The sequence below is a fragment of the Oncorhynchus keta genome, unplaced genomic scaffold (assembly GCF_023373465.1).
Source record: "Oncorhynchus keta strain PuntledgeMale-10-30-2019 unplaced genomic scaffold, Oket_V2 Un_contig_2934_pilon_pilon, whole genome shotgun sequence".
NCBI classification, from domain to species: Eukaryota; Metazoa; Chordata; class Actinopteri; order Salmoniformes; family Salmonidae; genus Oncorhynchus; species Oncorhynchus keta.
In genome coordinates, this window is record NW_026286499.1 from 1 (window position 1) to 17,438 (window position 17,438).

The window sequence follows — 17,438 nt, forward strand, 5'->3', positions numbered from 1 at the left end:
CTCCTCCACCTCGCTCCCTGAGGAAACAGTGAAGACCAGAGACTCCTCTGTACCATTTCTGTCCCTCCACCTCTCTTTTGCTCTCCTCCTCCACCTCGCTCCCTGAGGAAACAGTGAAGACCAGAGACTCCTCTGCACCATTTCTGTCCCTCCATTCTCTCTTTTTGCTCTCCTCCTCCACCTCGCTCCCTGAGGAAACAGTGAAGACCAGAGACTCTCTGCACCATTTCTGTCCCTCCATTCTCTCTTTTGCTCTCCTCCTCCACCTCGCTCCCTGAGGAAACAGTGAAGATCAGAGAGACTCCTCTGCACCATTTCTGTCCCTCCATCTCTTTTGCTCTCCTCTTCCACCTCGCTCCCTGAGGAAACAGTGAATACCAGAGACTCCTCTGCACCATTTCTGTCCCTCCATCTCTCTTTTGCTCTCCTCCTCCACCTCACTCCCTGAGGAAACAGTGAAGACCAGAGACTCCTCTGCACCATTTCTGTCCCTCCATCTCTTTTTGCTCTCCTCCTCCACCTCGCTCCCTGAGGAAACAGTGAAGACCAGAGACTCCTCTGCACCATTTCTGTCCCTCCATCTCTCTTTTTGCTCTCCTCCTCCACCTCACTCCCTGAGGAAACAGTGAAGACCAGAGAGACTCCTCTGCACCATTTCTGTCCCTCCATCTCTCTTTTTGCTCTCCTCCTCCACCCGCTCCCCTGAGGAAACAGTGAAGACCAGAGACTCCTCTGCACCATTTCTGTCCCTCCATCTCTCTTTTGCTCTCCTCCTCCACCTCGCTCCCTGAGGAAACAGTGAAGACCAGAGACTCCTCTGCACCATTTCTGTCCCTCCATCTCTCTTTTTGCTCTCCTCCTCCACCTCACTCCCTGAGGAAACAGTGAAGACCAGAGAGACTCCTCTGCACCATTTCTGTCCTCCATCTCTCTTTTTGCTCTCCTCCTCCACCTCACTCCCTGAGGAAACAGTGAAGACCAGAGAGACTCCTCTGCACCATTTCTGTCCCTCCATCTCTCTTTTGTTCTCCTCCTCCACCTCGCTCCCTGAGGGTGTGATGAACATATATAGTACCAGGCAAAGGGTTTTTCATTATTTTTACTATTTTCTACATTGTAGAATAACAGTGAAGACATTAAAACTATGGAATAATATGGAATCATGTAATAACCAAAAAGTGTTAAACAAATCAAAATATATTTGATTTGAGATTCTTCAAAGTAGCCAACTTTTGCCTTGATGGCAGTTTTGCATTCTCTCAATCAGCTTCACCTGGAATGCTTTTCCAACAGTCTTGAAGGAGTTCCCACATATGCTGAGCACTTGTTGGCTGCTTTTCAACTCATCCCAACCCATCTGAAATGGGTTGAGGTCAGGCGGTTTCCATGTTGCGTTTAGATTTTTGTTCCATATAGATCCCTGTGTGTGCATTCTAATGTTGACATCACAATGGGTGAGTTACTGTGTTTAAATAACTTTTCAGTAACAGAGGATAAATATATGGTGATTTTCCTCAGAGAAGAATGTAAATAGATTAAGTCAGCAGTGGTTTTTAAATGCAGGAGGACAGCTTTTTGTTCCAGGTGGTTCTCTATCGCAGGTGTCCCTTCAGCTGAGAAGGACAGGGGGCTCATGGTTAATTTATAATGGGGGAGACGCAGGACACTGAAGTACCATCTCTTACATGTGAATTAGAGTTTGGCTGACCACGCATCAGATGCATTTTACGTGATGCTCCTGGTGAATATTGACGATCTTACTCTCCTTTCACATTTGCAGGCTACACTTCCTGTCGACTGTGTGTGTGTGTGTGTGGAGGGGGGGGGGGATAAAGGCGTGTCGGGAGCTGTCATTTCAGACGCAGGTGTGTTAATATGTTGCTACAGTTCACTGAAAGAGAAGAGAAATTGACTGAACTGAACACACCACACACAATTGAACCCATCAAATCAAATCTGATTGGTGACATCCACATTATTTAGCAGCTGTTATTGCGGGTGTAGCGACATGCTCTTCTCCCAGGCATACAGCAAAATGCACAAACGACAACAGCACTGCTACATGGTATTTAATCAAAGCAACTCGGAAAATAAAAGAAAAATGCCATTTTGGGCCCCCGTGCAAATACAACTGATGAGCAGGGAGAGAGAGTACACAGTAGAATACTTCTCAACTGATGAGCAGGGAGAGAGAGTACACAGTAGAATACTTCTCAACTGATGAGCAGGGAGAGAGAGTACACAGTAGAATACTTCTCAACTGATTAGCAGGGAGAGAGAGTACACAGTAGAATACTTCTCAACTGATGAGCAGGGAGAGAGAGTACACAGTAGAATACTTCTCAACTGATGAGCAGGGAGAGAGAGTACACAGTAGAATACTTCTCAATATAGACGTGAGAAACAGTCACTGGTTTCCAGAAATCAAGAGTCCATAGAGAATGGGCTTCATCACTGCTGCTGGTAATGAAGGTGCAGAAGTACAGCCGTGTGTGTGTGTGTGTGTGTGTGTGTGTGTGTGTGTGTGTGTGTGTGTGTGTGTGTGTGTGTGTGTGTGTGTGTGTGTGACTACTCATTGAGCTGACAGAGCAGGGCTGAGGCCTTGGTGATCCAGTAGTCACTAGGCAGGCTGGACGGCAGCATCACCGTCACCACAAAGTTAGTAGAGTGGCCTGAGGGAGAGAACACACAGGTCTGTCACTATCTGGACATGATGCAGAGAACACACAGGTCTGTCACTATCTGGACATGATGCAGAGAACACACAGGTCTGTCACTATCTGGACATGATGCAGAGAACACACAGGTCTGTCACTATCTGGACATGATGCAGAGAACACACAGGTCTGTCACTATCTGGACATGATGCAGAGAACACACAGGTCTGTCACTATCTGGACATGATGCAGAGACACACAGGTCTGTCACTATCTGGACATGATGCAGAGAACACACAGGTCTGTCACTATCTGGACATGATGCAGAGAACACACAGGTCTGTCACTATCTGGACATGATGCAGAGAACACACAGGTCTGTCACTATCTGGACATGATGCAGAGAACACACAGGTCTGTCACTATCTGGACATGATGCAGAGAACACACAGGTCTGTCACTATCTGGACATGATGCAGAGAACACACAGGTCTGTCACTATCTGGACATGATGCAGAGAACACACAGGTCTGTCACTATCTGGACATGATGCAGAGAACACACAGGTCTGTCACTATCTGGACATGATGCAGAGAACACACAGGTCTGTCACTATCTGGACATGATGCAGAGAACACACAAGTCTGTCACTATCTGGACATGATGCAGAGAACACACAGGTCTGTCACTATCTGGACATGATGCAGAGGTAGGATCTAGGTAGGTAGGTAGTAGGGATCTGGGTAGGTAGTAGGGCTGGAGGTAGGTAGGTAGGTAGTAGGGCTCTGGGTAGGTAGTATGGCTCTAGGTAGGTAGGTAGTAGGGCTCTGGGTAGGTAGTATGGCTCTAGGTAGGGCTCTGGGTAGGTAGTAGACAGGCAGGCAGTAGGGCTCTGGGTGGGTAGGTAGGTAGCTAGTAGGGCTCTGGGCAGGCAGGCAGGCAGGCAGGCAGGCAGGCAGGCAGGCAGGCAGGCAGTAGTGCCCAGGCAGGCAGGCAGGCAGGCAGCAGGTCTCTGGGTATGTAATAGGGCTCTAGGTAGGTAGTAGGGCTCAGGTAGGTAGGCAGGTAGGTAGTAGGGCTCTAGGTAGGTAGGTGGTAGGATCTGGATAGGTAGGTAGTAGGGCTCTGGGTAGGTAGTAGGGCTCTATGTAGGTAGTAGTGCTCTGGGTAGGTAGCAGGGCTCTTGGTGGGTAGGTAGTAGGGCTCTGGGCAGGTAGTAGGGCTCTAGGTAGGTCGTAGGGCTCTGGGTAGGTGGTAGGGCTCTGGGTAGGTAGTAGGGCTTTGGGTAGGTAGTAGGGCTTTGTGTAGGTAGTAGGGCTCTAGTTAGGTAGTAGGGCTCTAAGTGGGTAGTAGGGCTGGAGGTAGGTAGTATGACTCTGGGTAGGTAGTTAGTAGGACTCTGGGTAGGTAGGTAGATAATAGGGCTGAAGGTAGGTAGTAGGGCTCTAGGTTGGTAGGTAGGTAGTAGGGCTCTGGGTATGTAATACGCCTCTAGGTAGGTAGTAGGCTCTAGGTAGGCAGGTAGGTAGGCAGTAGGGCTCTAGGTAGGTAAGTGGTAGGGATCTGGATAGGTAGGTAATAGGGCTCTGGGTAGGTAGTAGGGCTCTGGGTAGGTAGTAGGGCTCTGGGTAGTTAGTAGGGCTTTGGGTAGGTAGTAGGGCTCTGGGTAGGTAGGTAGTAGGGCTCTGGGTAGGTAGGTTGTAGGGCTCTGGGTAGGTAGTAGGGCTCTGGGTAGGCAGGTAGTAGGGCTCTGGGTAGGTAGTAGGGCTCTGGGCAGGCAGGCAGTAGGGCTCTGGGTAGGTAGGTAGTTGGGCTCTGGGTAGGTAGGTAGTTGGGCTCTGGGTAGGTAGGTAGTAGGGCTCTGGGTAGGCAGGTAGTTGGGCTCTGGGTAGGTAGGTAGTAGGGCTCTGGGCAGGCAGGTAGTAGGGCTCTGGGTAGATAGGCAGTAGGGCTCTGTGTAGGTAGATAGTTGGCTCTGGGTAGGTAGTAGGGCTCTGGGTAGGTAGTAGGACTCTGGGTAGGTAGTAGGGCTCTGGGTAGGTAGTAGGACTCTGGGTAGGTAGTAGGGCTCTGGGTAGGTAGTAGGGATCTAGGTAGGTAGTAGGGATCTAGGTAGGTAGTAGGGCTGGGTAGGTAGTAGGGATCTAGGTAGGTTGTAGGGCTCTGGGTAGGTAGTAGGGATCTAGGTAGATAGTAGGGCTCTGGGTAGGTAGTAGGGCTCTGGGTAGGTAGGTAGTAGGGCTCTGGGTAGGTAGATAGTAGGGATATGGGTAGGTAGGTAGTAGGGCTCTGGGTAGGTAGGTAATAAGTAGGGCTCTGGCTAGGTAGGTAGTAGAGCTCTGGCTAGGTAGGTAATAGGGCTCTAGGTAGGTAGGTAGTAGGGCTCTGGGTAGGTAGGTAGTAGGGCTCTGGGTAGGTAGTAGGGCTCTGGGTAGGTAGTAATGCTCTGGGTAGGTAGTAGGGCTCTGGGTAGGTAGTAGGGCTCTGGGTAGGTAGTAATGCTCTGGGTAGGTAGTAATGCTCTGGGTAGGTAGTAGGGCTCTGGGTAGGTAGTCGGGCTCTGGGTAGGTAGTAGGGCTTTGGGTAGGTAGTAATGCTCTGGGTAGGTAGTAGGGCTCTGGGTAGGTAGTAGGGCTCTGGGTAGGTAGTAGGCCTTTGGGTAGGTAGTAATGCTCTGGGTATGTAGTAGGGCTCTGGGTAGGTAGTAGGGCTCTGGGTAGGTAGTAATGCTCTGGGTAGGTAGTAGGGCTTTGGGTAGGTAGTAATGCTCTGGGTAGGTAGTAGGGCTCTGGGTAGGTAGTAATGCTCTGGGTAGGTAGTAGGGCTTTGGGTAGGTAGTAATGCTCTGGGTAGGTAGTAGGGCTCTGGGTAGGTAGTAGGGCTCTGGGTAGGTAGTTGGGCTCTGGGTAGGTAGTAGGGCTTTGGGTAGGTAGTAATGCTCTGGGTAGGTAGTAGGGCTTTGGGTAGGCAGTAATGCTCTGGGTAGGTAGTAATGCTCTGGGTAGGTAGTAATGCTCTGGGTAGGTAGTAGGGCTTTGGGCAGGTAGTAATGCTCTGGGTAGGTAGTAATGCTCTGGGTAGGTAGTAATGCTCTGGGTAGGTAGTAGGGCTTTGGGTAGGTAGTAATGCTCTGGGTAGGTAGTAGGGCTCTGGGCAGGCAGTAATGCTCTGGGTAGGTAGTAGGGCTTTGGGTAGGTAGTAATGCTCTGGGTAGGTAGTAGGGCTCTGGGTAGGTAGTAATGCTCTGGGTAGGTAGTAGGGCTTTGGGTAGGTAGTAATGCTCTGGGTAGGTAGTAGGGCTTTGGGTAGGTAGTAATGCTCTGGGTAGGTAGTAGGGCTTTGGGTAGGTAGTAATGCTCTGGGTAGGTAGTAATGCTCTGGGTAGGTAGTAATGCTCTGGGTAGGTAGTAGGGCTTTGGGTAGGTAGTAATGCTCTGGGTAGGTAGTAATGCTCTGGGTAGGTAGTAATGCTCTGGGTAGGTAGTAGGGCTTTGGGTAGGTAGTAATGCTCTGGGTAGGTAGTAATGCTCTGGGTAGGTAGTAGGGCTCTGGGTAGGTAGTAGGGCTCTGGGTAGGTAGTAGGGCTCTGGGTAGGTAGTAGGGCTTTGGGTAGGTAGTAGGGCTCTGGGTAGGTAGTAATGCTCTGGGTAGGTAGTAGGGCTTTGGGTAGGTAGTAGGGCTCTGGGTAGGTAGTAGGGCTCTGGGCAGGTAGTAGGGCTTTGGGCAGGTAGTAGGGCTTTGGGCAGGTAGTAGGGCTCTGGGTAGGTAGTAGGGCTTTGGGTAGGTAGTAGGGCTTTGGGTAGGTAGTAGGGCTTTGGGTAGGTAGTAGGGCTCTGGGCAGGTAGTAGGGCTCTGGGTAGGTAGTTGAGCTTTGGGTAGGTAGTAGGGCTCTGGGTAGGTAGTAGGGCTCTGGGTAGGTAGTAATGCTCTGGGTAGGTAGTAGGGCTCTGGGTAGGTAGTAGGGCTTTGGGTAGGTAGTAGGGCTCTGGGCAGGTAGTAGGGCTCTGGGTAGGTAGTAGGGCTCTGGGCAGGTAGTAGGGCTTTGGGTAGGTAGTAGGGCTCTGGGTAGGTAGTAGGGCTCTGGGTAGGTAGTAGGGCTCTGGGTAGGCAGTAGGGCTTTGGGTAGGTAGTAGGGCTCTGGGTAGGTAGTAGGGCTCTGGGTAGGTAGTAGGGCTTTGGGTAGGTAGTAGGGCTCTGGGCAGGTAGTAGGGCTCTGGGTAGGTAGTAGGGCTCTGGGTAGGTAGTAGGGCTCTGGGCAGGTAGTAGGGCTCTGGGTAGGTAGTAGGGCTCTGGGTAGGTAGTAGGGCTTTGGGTAGGTAGTAGGGCTTTGGGTAGGTAGTAATGCTCTGGGTAGGTAGTAGGGCTCTGGGTAGGTAGTAGGGCTCTGGGTAGGTAGTAGGGCTCTGGGTAGGTAGTAGGGCTCTGGGTAGGTAGTAGGGCTTTGGGTAGGTAGTAGGGCTTTGGGTAGGTAGTAGGGCTCTGGGTAGGTAGTAGGGCTCTGGGTAGGTAGTAGGGCTCTGGGTAGGTAGTAGGGCTTTGGGTAGGTAGTAGGGCTCTGGGTAGGTAGTAGGGCTCTGGGTAGGTAGTAGGGCTCTGGGTAGGTAGTAGGGCTTTGGGTAGGTAGTAGGGCTTTGGGTAGGTAGTAGGGCTCTGGGTAGGTAGTAGGGCTCTGGGTAGGTAGTAGGGCTCTGGGTAGGTAGTAGGGCTTTGGGTAGGTAGTAGGGCTCTGGGTAGGTAGTAGGGCTCTGGGTAGGTAGTAGGGCTCTGGGTAGGTAGTAGGGCTCTGGGTAGGTAGTAGGGCTCTGGGTAGGTAGTAGGGCTTTGGGTAGGTAGTAGGGCTCTGGGTAGGTAGTAGGGCTCTGGGTAGGTAGTAGGGCTCTGGGTAGGTAGTAGGGCTCTGGGTAGGTAGTAGGGCTCTGGGTAGGTAGTAGGGCTCTGGGTAGGTAGTAGGGCTTTGGGTAGGTAGTAGGGCTCTGGGTAGGTAGTAGGGCTCTGGGTAGGTAGTAGGGCTCTGGGTAGGTAGTAGGGCTCTGGGTAGGTAGTAGGGCTCTGGGTAGGTAGTAGGGCTTTGGGTAGGTACAGTGCCTTTGAAAAAGTATTAATTCCCCTTGGCCTTTTTTCTATTTTGTTGCATTTCAACCTGTAATTTAAATGTATCTTTATTTGGACTTCATGTAATGAACATGCACAAAATAGTCCACATTGGTGAAGTGAAATGAAAAAAAAATGACTCGCATGATCTCAGTATATATACACCTGTTCAGAAAGGCACCAGCGTCTGCAACACCGCTAAGCAAGGGACACCACCAAGCAAGTGGCACCATGAAGACCAAGGAGCTCTCCCCAGGCAAGGAGGGCATTAATCAGAGAGGCAACAAAGAGACCAAAGATAACCCTGAAGGAGCTGCAAAGCTCCACAGCGGAGATTGGATTATCTGTCCAAAGGCCACTTTAAGCAGTACTCTCCACAGAGCTGGGCTTTACAGAAGAATGGCCAGAAGAAAATAAGCAAACACATTTGGTGTTCGCTAAAAGGCTTGTGGGAGACTCCCCAAACATATGGAAGAAGGTACTCTGGTCAGATGAGACTAAAATGTAGCTTTTTGGCCATCAATGAAAACGCTATGTCTCTGGCGCAAACCCAACACCTCTCATCACCATCCCTGTTTTTCATTGGCAGGGTCTGGGAAGCTGGTCAGAATTGAAGGAATGATGGATGGCGCTAAATACAGGGAAATTCTTGAGGGAAACGAGTCTCAGTCTTACAGAGATTTGAGACTGGGACGGAGGTTCACCTTCCAGCAGGACAATGACCCTAAGCATACTGCTAAAGCAACACTTGAGTGGTTTAAGGGGAAACATTTAAATGTCTTGGAATGGCCTAGTCAAAGCCCAGACCTCAATCCAATTGAGAATCTGTGGTATGACTTCAAGATTGCTGTACACCAGCGGAATCCTTTCAACTTGAAGGAGCTGGAACAGTTTTTTGCCTTGAAGAATGGACAGAAATCCCAGTGGCTCGATGTGCCAAGCTTATAGAGACATAACCCAAGAGACTTGCAGCTGTAATTGTGGGGGTGAATAGTTATGCACGCTCAAGTTCTGTTTTTTTGTGTCTTATTTCTTGTTTGTTTCACAATATAAAATATTTTGCATCTTCACAGTGGTTGGCATGTTGTGTAAATCAAATGATACAACCCCCCCCAAAAAACAATTTTAATTCCAGGTTATAAGGCAACAAAATAGGAAAAATGCCAAGGGGGTGAATACCTTCGCAAATCACTGTAGCAGGGCTCTAGGTAGGGGTGTAGGGTGTGTATAGGGACATAGTATACCTGTCGTAGACAGAGTCCTGAGGTCATATACAGTGGAGCTTGGTACAGTTTAGTAAGAGGAAGGGCTCTAGGTAGGACTGTAGTGCAGTGGTTCTCAAACCTCTCCTTCAGGACCTCCAGACATGTTGTTGTAGCTCTGAACTCTCTCTCCTGATTCACCTAGTCAAGGGCTTGATGATTAGTTGAATCAGGTGTGCTGGTTCAATAGATCAAATCCATGGAACGGCTGTGAGTCCCAGAGGAGAGGTTTGAAACCCCAGGTGTAGAGTGGTTATACACTGAGTGTACAAAATATTATGAACACCTTCCTAATATTGAGTTGCATCCCCCATCCCCTTTTGCCCTCAGAACAGCCTCAATTCGGGGAAACTGTTGAGCGTGAAAAACCCAGCAGCGTTGCAGTTCTTGACGCAAACTAGTGTGCCTGGCACCTACTACCATACCCCATTCAAAAGCACATACATCTTTAGTCTTGCCCATTGAGACAATTGAGACATGGATTGTGTATGTGTGATATTCAGAGGGTGAATGGAAGACACCAGATTGAAGTGCCTGAATGGGGTATGGTAGTAGGTGTCAGGCTCACTGGTTTGCGTCAAGAACTGCAACGCTGCTGGGTTTTTCACACTCAACAGTTTCCTGTGTGTAACAAGAATGATGCACCACCCAAAGGACACCCAGCCAACTTGACACAACTGTGGGAAGCATTGAAGTCACCATGAGCCAGCATCCCTGTGGAACGCTTTCAACACCTTGTAGAGTCCATGTCCTGACGAATTGAGTCTGTTCTGAGGGCAAAAGGGGGTGAAACTGAATATTAGGTAGGTGTCCTTACCTGTAGTAGACAAAGTCCCAGCCCGAGCTGAGGTCTTGTACAGCGGAGCCTGGTAGAGAGACGGATCAGGGTCATAGTTCTGCTGGGGTTCGAAGTGCACCACGGGAAGCATGGCGTTCATCACCCGCGGCAACGCATCCTCGATCACCATGTCGACGTCGTCCCAGCGACTGGCGTCCATGAACATCCCGTGCACCAGCACGCCGTCGTTGATGGTGGGTAGCTATGGAGACAGAGTGTTACTGTAGTCACCATAATGTCATATTATGATACATTATGATTAGAGGCCTGGGTTTTGGACAATCATGTCACAACTTTTAGTTAAAGCTTCATCATCCAGCACCATCTTCAGACAGTTGTTTTCATTTTAGGTCTAATTCTCATTTCTGGACAAGGCTTTAAATAAAGGTTCAAATCTAGGTCATGTGACATGGTTGTCCAGAACACAGGGTCCTAATAATGATCCAGATATGGTTCTAAAACCTCTTCAGGAACCTGACGAGTTGACTAATTCACTGATGACCTCAACATCCCACAGAGGTCAACGTGTGTTGGAGTCATTTCTATCAGCGAGTAGCTTAGCTCCTTCATGTTTTTACAGAGTCAGACTGTGCTTTGGAGGCAGGATGCAGTAAACTCCTTCCTGCCCTCAGGGCAACCTGTCTAAATATGTCCCTCTCCCCTCCCTGTAGCTACCTCAGAGTCCATGTCCAGCTCGCCCCCGGCCGGTAGGGTCTTCAGCGCCTCGCTCACGGCCCCCTGGTCTAGGTAGACCGGCAACACGTTAAAACGGAAGTTGAGCTCGTCGATGGGGAGGTTATAGGTCCTGGCGTGGTTCTGTAGCGCCCCTACAGGACAGGAGGGGGAACAGCACAACAGCGTTTCAACATCTCAGTAACTGGACTGTAACCCAGTTTTGTAACCTACTTTGGACTGATCCCAGGCCTGTTCAACAATAACAGGATTTATAAATATACAGCACCTCTATCAAACCCAACAACATAATATATCAGTGGTCACTAACCGGTCCATCTCCCAGGCATCTAGTCCATCACCAAACATTTCTGTAAATAACCCAACAACATACTATATCAGTGGTCACCAACCGGTCCATCTCCCAGGCATCTAGTCCATCACCAAACATTTCTGTAAATAACCCCACAACATACTATATCAGTGGTCACCAACCGGTCCATCTCCCAGGCATCTCTAGTCCATTGCCAAACATTTCTGTAAATAACCCCAACAACATACTATATCAGTGGTCACCAACCGGTCCATCTCCCAGGCATCTAGTCCATCACCAAACATTTCTGTAAATAACCCAACAACATACTATATCAGTGGTCACCAACCGGTCCATCTCCCAGGCATCTAGTCCATCACCAAACATTTCTGTAAATAACCCAACAACATACTATATCAGTGGTCACCAACCGGTCCATCTCCCAGGCATCTCTAGTCCATCACCAAACAGTTCTGTTAATAACCCAACAACATACTATATCAGTGGTCACTAACCGGTCCATCTCCCAGGCATCTCTAGTCCATCACCAAACATTTCTGTAAATAACCCAACAACATACTATATCAGTGGTCACCAACCGGTCCATCTCCCAGGCATCTCTAGTCCATCACCAAACATTTCTGTTAATAACCCAACAACATACTATATCAGTGGTCACCAACCGGTCCATCTCCCAGGCATCTCTAGTCCATCACCAAACATTTCTGTTAATAACCCAACAACATACTATATCAGTGGTCACCAACCGGTCCATCTCCCAGGCATCTAGTCCATCACCAAACATTTCTGTAAATAACCCAACAACATACTATATCAGTGGTCACCAACCGGTCCATCTCCCAGGCATCTAGTCCATCACCAAACATTTCTGTAAATAACCCAACAACATACTATATCAGTGGTCACTAACCGGTCCATCTCCCAGGCATCTAGTCCATCACCAAACATTTCTGTTAATAACCCAACAACATACTATATCAGTGGTCACTAACCGGTCCATCTCCCAGGCATCTAGTCCATCACCAAACATTTCTGTAAATAACCCCAACAACATACTATATCAGTGGTCACCAACCGGTCCATCTCCCAGGCATCTAGTCCATCACCAAACATTTCTGTAAATAACCCAACAACATACTATATCAGTGGTCACCAACCGGTCCATCTCCCAGGCATCTCTAGTCCATCACCAAACATTTCTGTTAATAACCCAACAACATACTATATCAGTGGTCACTAACCGGTCCATCTCCCAGGCATCTCTAGTCCATCACCAAACATTTCTGTAAATAACCCAACAACATACTATATCAGAGGTCACCAACCGGTCCATCTCCCAGGCATCTCTAGTCCATCACCAAACATTTCTGTTAATAACCCAACAACATACTATATCAGTGGTCACTAACCGGTCCATCTCCCAGGCATCTCTAGTCCATCACCAAACATTTCTGTAAATAACCCAACAACATACTATATCAGTGGTCACTAACCGGTCCATCTCCCAGGCATCTAGTCCATCACCAAACATTTCTGTAAATAACCCAACAACATACTATATCAGTGGTCACCAACCGGTCCATCTCCCAGGCATCTAGTCCATCACCAAACATTTCTGTAAATAACCCCAACAACATACTATATCAGTGGTCACCAACCGGTCCATCTCCCAGGCATCTAGTCCATCACCAAACATTTCTGTAAATAACCCCAACAACATACTATATCAGTGGTCACTAACCGGTCCATCTCCCAGGCATCTAGTCCATCACCAAACATTTCTGTAAATAACCCCAACAACATACTATATCAGTGGTCACTAACCGGTCCATCTCCCAGGCATCTCTAGTCCATCACCAAACATTTCTGTAAATAACCCAACAACATACTATATCAGTGGTCACCAACCGGTCCATCTCCCAGGCATCTAGTCCATCACCAAACATTTCTGTTAATAACCCAACAACATACTATATCAGTGGTCACCAACCGGTCCATCTCCCAGGCATCTCTAGTCCATCACCAAACATTTCTGTAAATAACCCAACAACATACTATATCAGTGGTCACCAACCGGTCCATCTCCCAGGCATCTAGTCCATCACCAAACATTTCTGTAAATAACCCAACAACATACTATATCAGTGGTCACTAACCGGTCCATCTCCCAGGCATCTAGTCCATCACCAAACATTTCTGTAAATAACCCCACAACATACTATATCAGTGGTCACCAACCGGTCCATCTCCCAGGCATCTCTAGTCCATCACCAAACATTTCTGTAAATAACCCAACAACATACTATATCAGTGGTCACCAACCGGTCCATCTCCCAGGCATCTAGTCCATCACCAAACATTTCTGTAAATAACCCAACAACATACTATATCAGTGGTCACTAACCGGTCGATCTCCCAGGCATCTCTAGTCCATCACCAAACATTTCTGTAAATAACCCAACAACATACTATATCAGTGGTCACTAACCGGTCCATCTCCCAGGCATCTCTAGTCCATCACCAAACATTTCTGTAAATAACCCAACAACATACTATATCAGTGGTCACTAACCGGTCCATCTCCCAGGCATCTAGTCCATCACCAAACATTTCTGTAAATAACCCCAACAACATACTATATCAGTGGTCACCAACCGGTCCATCTCCCAGGCATCTCTAGTCCATCACCAAACATTTCTGTAAATAACCCAACAACATACTATATCAGTGGTCACCAACCGGTCCATCTCCCAGGCATCTCTAGTCCATCACCAAACATTTCTGTAAATAACCCAACAACATACTATATCAGTGGTCACCAACCGGTCCATCTCCCAGGCATCTAGTCCATCACCAAACATTTCTGTAAATAACCCCAACAACATACTATATCAGTGGTCACTAACCGGTCCATCTCCCAGGCATCTCTAGTCCATCACCAAACATTTCTGTAAATAACCCAACAACATACTATATCAGTGGTCACCAACCGGTCCATCTCCCAGGCATCTCTAGTCCATCACCAAACATTTCTGTAAATAACCCAACAACATACTATATCAGTGGTCACCAACCGGTCCATCTCCCAGGCATCTAGTCCATCTCCAAACATTTCTGTAAATAACCCAACAACATACTATATCAGTGGTCACTAACCGGTCCATCTCCCAGGCATCTCTAGTCCATCACCAAACATTTCTGTAAATAACCCAACAACATACTATATCAGTGGTCACCAACCGGTCCATCTCCCAGGCATCTCTAGTCCATCTCCAAACATTTCTGTAAATAACCCAACAACATACTATATCAGTGGTCACCAACCGGTCCATCTCCCAGGCATCTAGTCCATCTCCAAACATTTCTGTAAATAACCCAACAACATACTATATCAGTGGTCACTAACCGGTCCATCTCCCAGGCATCTCTAGTCCATCACCAAACATTTCTGTTAATAACCCAACAACATACTATATCAGTGGTCACCAACCGGTCCATCTCCCAGGCATCTAGTCCATCACCAAACATTTCTGTAAATAACCCAACAACATACTATATCAGTGGTCACCAACCGGTCCATCTCCCAGGCATCTCTAGTCCATCGCCAAACATTTCTGTAAATAACCCAACAACATACTATATCAGTGGTCACCAACCGGTCCATCTCCCAGGCATCTAGTCCATCACCAAACATTTCTGTAAATAACCCAACAACATACTATATCAGTGGTCACCAACCGGTCCATCTCCCAGGCATCTAGTCCATCACCAAACATTTCTGTAAATAACCCAACAACATACTATATCAGTGGTCACCAACCGGTCCATCTCCCAGGCATCTCTAGTCCATCACCAAACATTTCTGTAAATAACCCCACAACATACTATATCAGTGGTCACTAACCGGTCCATCTCCCAGGCATCTAGTCCATCACCAAACATTTCTGTAAATAACCCAACAACATACTATATCAGTGGTCACCAACCGGTCCATCTCCCAGGCATCTAGTCCATCACCAAACATTTCTGTAAATAACCCCACAACATACTATATCAGTGGTCACCAACCGGTCCATCTCCCAGGCATCTCTAGTCCATCGCCAAACATTTCTGTAAATAACCCAACAACATACTATATCAGTGGTCACCAACCGGTCCATCTCCCAGGCATCTAGTCCATCACCAAACATTTCTGTAAATAACCCAACAACATACTATATCAGTGGTCACCAACCGGTCCATCTCCCAGGCATCTCTAGTCCATCACCAAACATTTCTGTAAATAACCCAACAACATACTATATCAGTGGTCACCAACCGGTTCATCTCCCAGGCATCTAGTCCATCACCAAACAGTTCTGTAAATAACCCAACAACATACTATATCAGTGGTCACCAACCGGTCCATCTCCCAGGCATCTAGTCCATCACCAAACAGTTCTGTAAATAACCCAACAACATACTATATCAGTGGTCACCAACCGGTCCATCTCCCAGGCATCTCTAGTCCATCACCAAACATTTCTGTAGATAACCCAACAACATACTATATCAGTGGTCACCAACCGGTCCATCTCCCAGGCATCTAGTCCATCACCAAACATTTCTGTAAATAACCCCACAACATACTATATCAGTGGTCACCAACCGGTCCATCTCCCAGGCATCTCTAGTCCATCACCAAACATTTCTGTAAATAACCCCACAACATACTATATCAGTGGTCACCAACCGGTCCATCTCCCAGGAATCTCTAGTCCATCGCCAAACATTTCTGTTAATAACCCAACAACATACTATATCAGTGGTGACCAACCGGTCCATCTCCCAGGCATCTAGTCCATCACCAAACATTTCTGTAAATAACCCAACAACATACTATATCAGAGGTCACTAACCGGTCCATCTCCCAGGCATCTAGTCCATCACCAAACATTTCTGTAAATAACCCAACAACATACTATATCAGTGGTCACCAACCGGTCCATCTCCCAGGCATCTAGTCCATCGCCAAACATTTCTGTAAATAACCCCAACAACATACTATATCAGTGGTCACTAACCGGTCGATCTCCCAGGCATCTCTAGTCCATCACCAAACATTTCTGTAAATAACCCAACAACATACTATATCAGTGGTCACTAACCGGTCCATCTCCCAGGCATCTAGTCCATCACCAAACATTTCTGTAAATAACCCAACAACATACTATATCAGTGGTCACCAACCGGTCCATCTCCCAGGCATCTAGTCCATCACCAAACATTTCTGTAAATAACCCAACAACATACTATATCAGTGGTCACCAACCGGTCCATCTCACAGGCATCTAGTCCATCACCAAACATTTCTGTAAATAACCCCAACAACATACTATATCAGTGGTCACCAACCGGTCCATCTCCCAGGCATCTAGTCCATCACCAAACATTTCTGTAAATAACCCAACAACATACTATATCAGTGGTCACCAACCGGTCCATCTCCCAGGCATCTAGTCCATCACCAAACATTTCTGTAAATAACCCCAACAACATACTATATCAGTGGTCACCAACCGGTCCATCTCCCAGGCATCTAGTCCATCACCAAACATTTCTGTAAATAACCCCACAACATACTATATCAGTGGTCACTAACCGGTCCATCTCCCAGGCATCTCTAGTCCATCACCAAACATTTTTGTAAATAACCCAACAACATACTATATCAGTGGTCACCAACCGGTCCATCTCCCAGGCATCTCTAGTCCATCACCAAACATTTCTGTAAATAACCCAACAACATACTATATCAGTGGTCACTAACCGGTCCATCTCCCAGGCATCTAGTCCATCACCAAACATTTCTGTAAATAACCCCACAACATACTATATCAGTGGTCACTAACCGGTCCATCTCCCAGGCATCTCTAGTCCATCACCAAACATTTTTGTAAATAACCCAACAACATACTATATCAGTGGTCACCAACCGGTCCATCTCCCAGGCATCTCTAGTCCATCACCAAACATTTTTGTAAATAACCCAACAACATACTATATCAGTGGTCACCAACCGGTCCATCTCCCAGGCATCTAGTCCATCACCAAACATTTCTGTAAATAACCCCAACAACATACTATATCAGTGGTCACCAACCGGTCCATCTCCCAGGCATCTCTAGTCCATCACCAAACATTTCTGTAAATAACGATAAAGCCTTGTGTTCCTAGTTTTTCTATCAGTCTCTGTTGGTGGTAGATGGTGGTGGGTGCAGCCCATTCAGCTGCCCTGCGCTCCAGGTATGTGACTTAAGGTACAAACTCTGCCGTCCCGGTGGGCCTGGAGAGGAAATCAAGAGCACTATGCCACCGCTGGCCAATCAGATGCTCAGATGACCATGTTTGCAGTAACGTAGCAGGCATGAAAGAAAGCTACGGGCAAAATTGATACTGTGAGATTTTAAAATGTTTAAAACCATGACCAGAGAGAGACTGTCAACGAATAGAGCAGAGATCTGCTGTATATATGACTGAGTTCATGTTTAAGGTCTTACTCGGATGTCATAAGGTGAATGCACCAATTTGTAAGTCGCTCTGGA

General features: G+C 47.7%; 1 protein-coding gene across 35 annotated transcripts; it reads right to left on the reverse strand.

Moving 5' to 3' along the window:
- Positions 1-2,053: 2,053 nt before the first annotated feature.
- Positions 2,054-16,967, reverse strand: LOC127923328 (dynein axonemal heavy chain 6-like). 35 transcript variants are annotated; one of them, XM_052507353.1, is made up of 4 exons: positions 16,914-16,967; positions 10,524-10,675; positions 9,828-10,050; positions 2,054-2,672 (listed from the first exon to the last, which is right to left on the reverse strand). In XM_052507353.1, exons 1-4 carry the CDS (start codon positions 16,930-16,932, stop codon positions 2,569-2,571), a joined length of 498 nt encoding a protein of 165 aa, XP_052363313.1. In that variant the 5' UTR covers positions 16,933-16,967; the 3' UTR covers positions 2,054-2,568. The 35 variants fall into 35 exon arrangements, with proteins under 35 accessions (XP_052363313.1, XP_052363291.1, XP_052363288.1 ...); XM_052507331.1 differs by lacking the exon at positions 16,914-16,967 and adding an exon at positions 16,664-16,697; XM_052507328.1 differs by lacking the exon at positions 16,914-16,967 and adding an exon at positions 16,414-16,447.
- Positions 16,968-17,438: the final 471 nt, after the last annotated feature.

What these genes read in the sequence shown, in the direction of transcription:
- LOC127923328 (XM_052507353.1), bottom strand. An exon ending in AGCTGGACATGGACTCTGAG is followed by an intron (nt 10,051 to 10,523) that starts GTAGCTACAGGG and finishes CTGTCTCCATAG; the next exon opens with CTACCCACCATCAACGACGG. An exon ending in TGGGACTTTGTCTACTACAG is followed by an intron (nt 2,673 to 9,827) that starts GTAAGGACACCT and finishes TCTCTCCCTCAG; the next exon opens with GCCACTCTACTAACTTTGTG.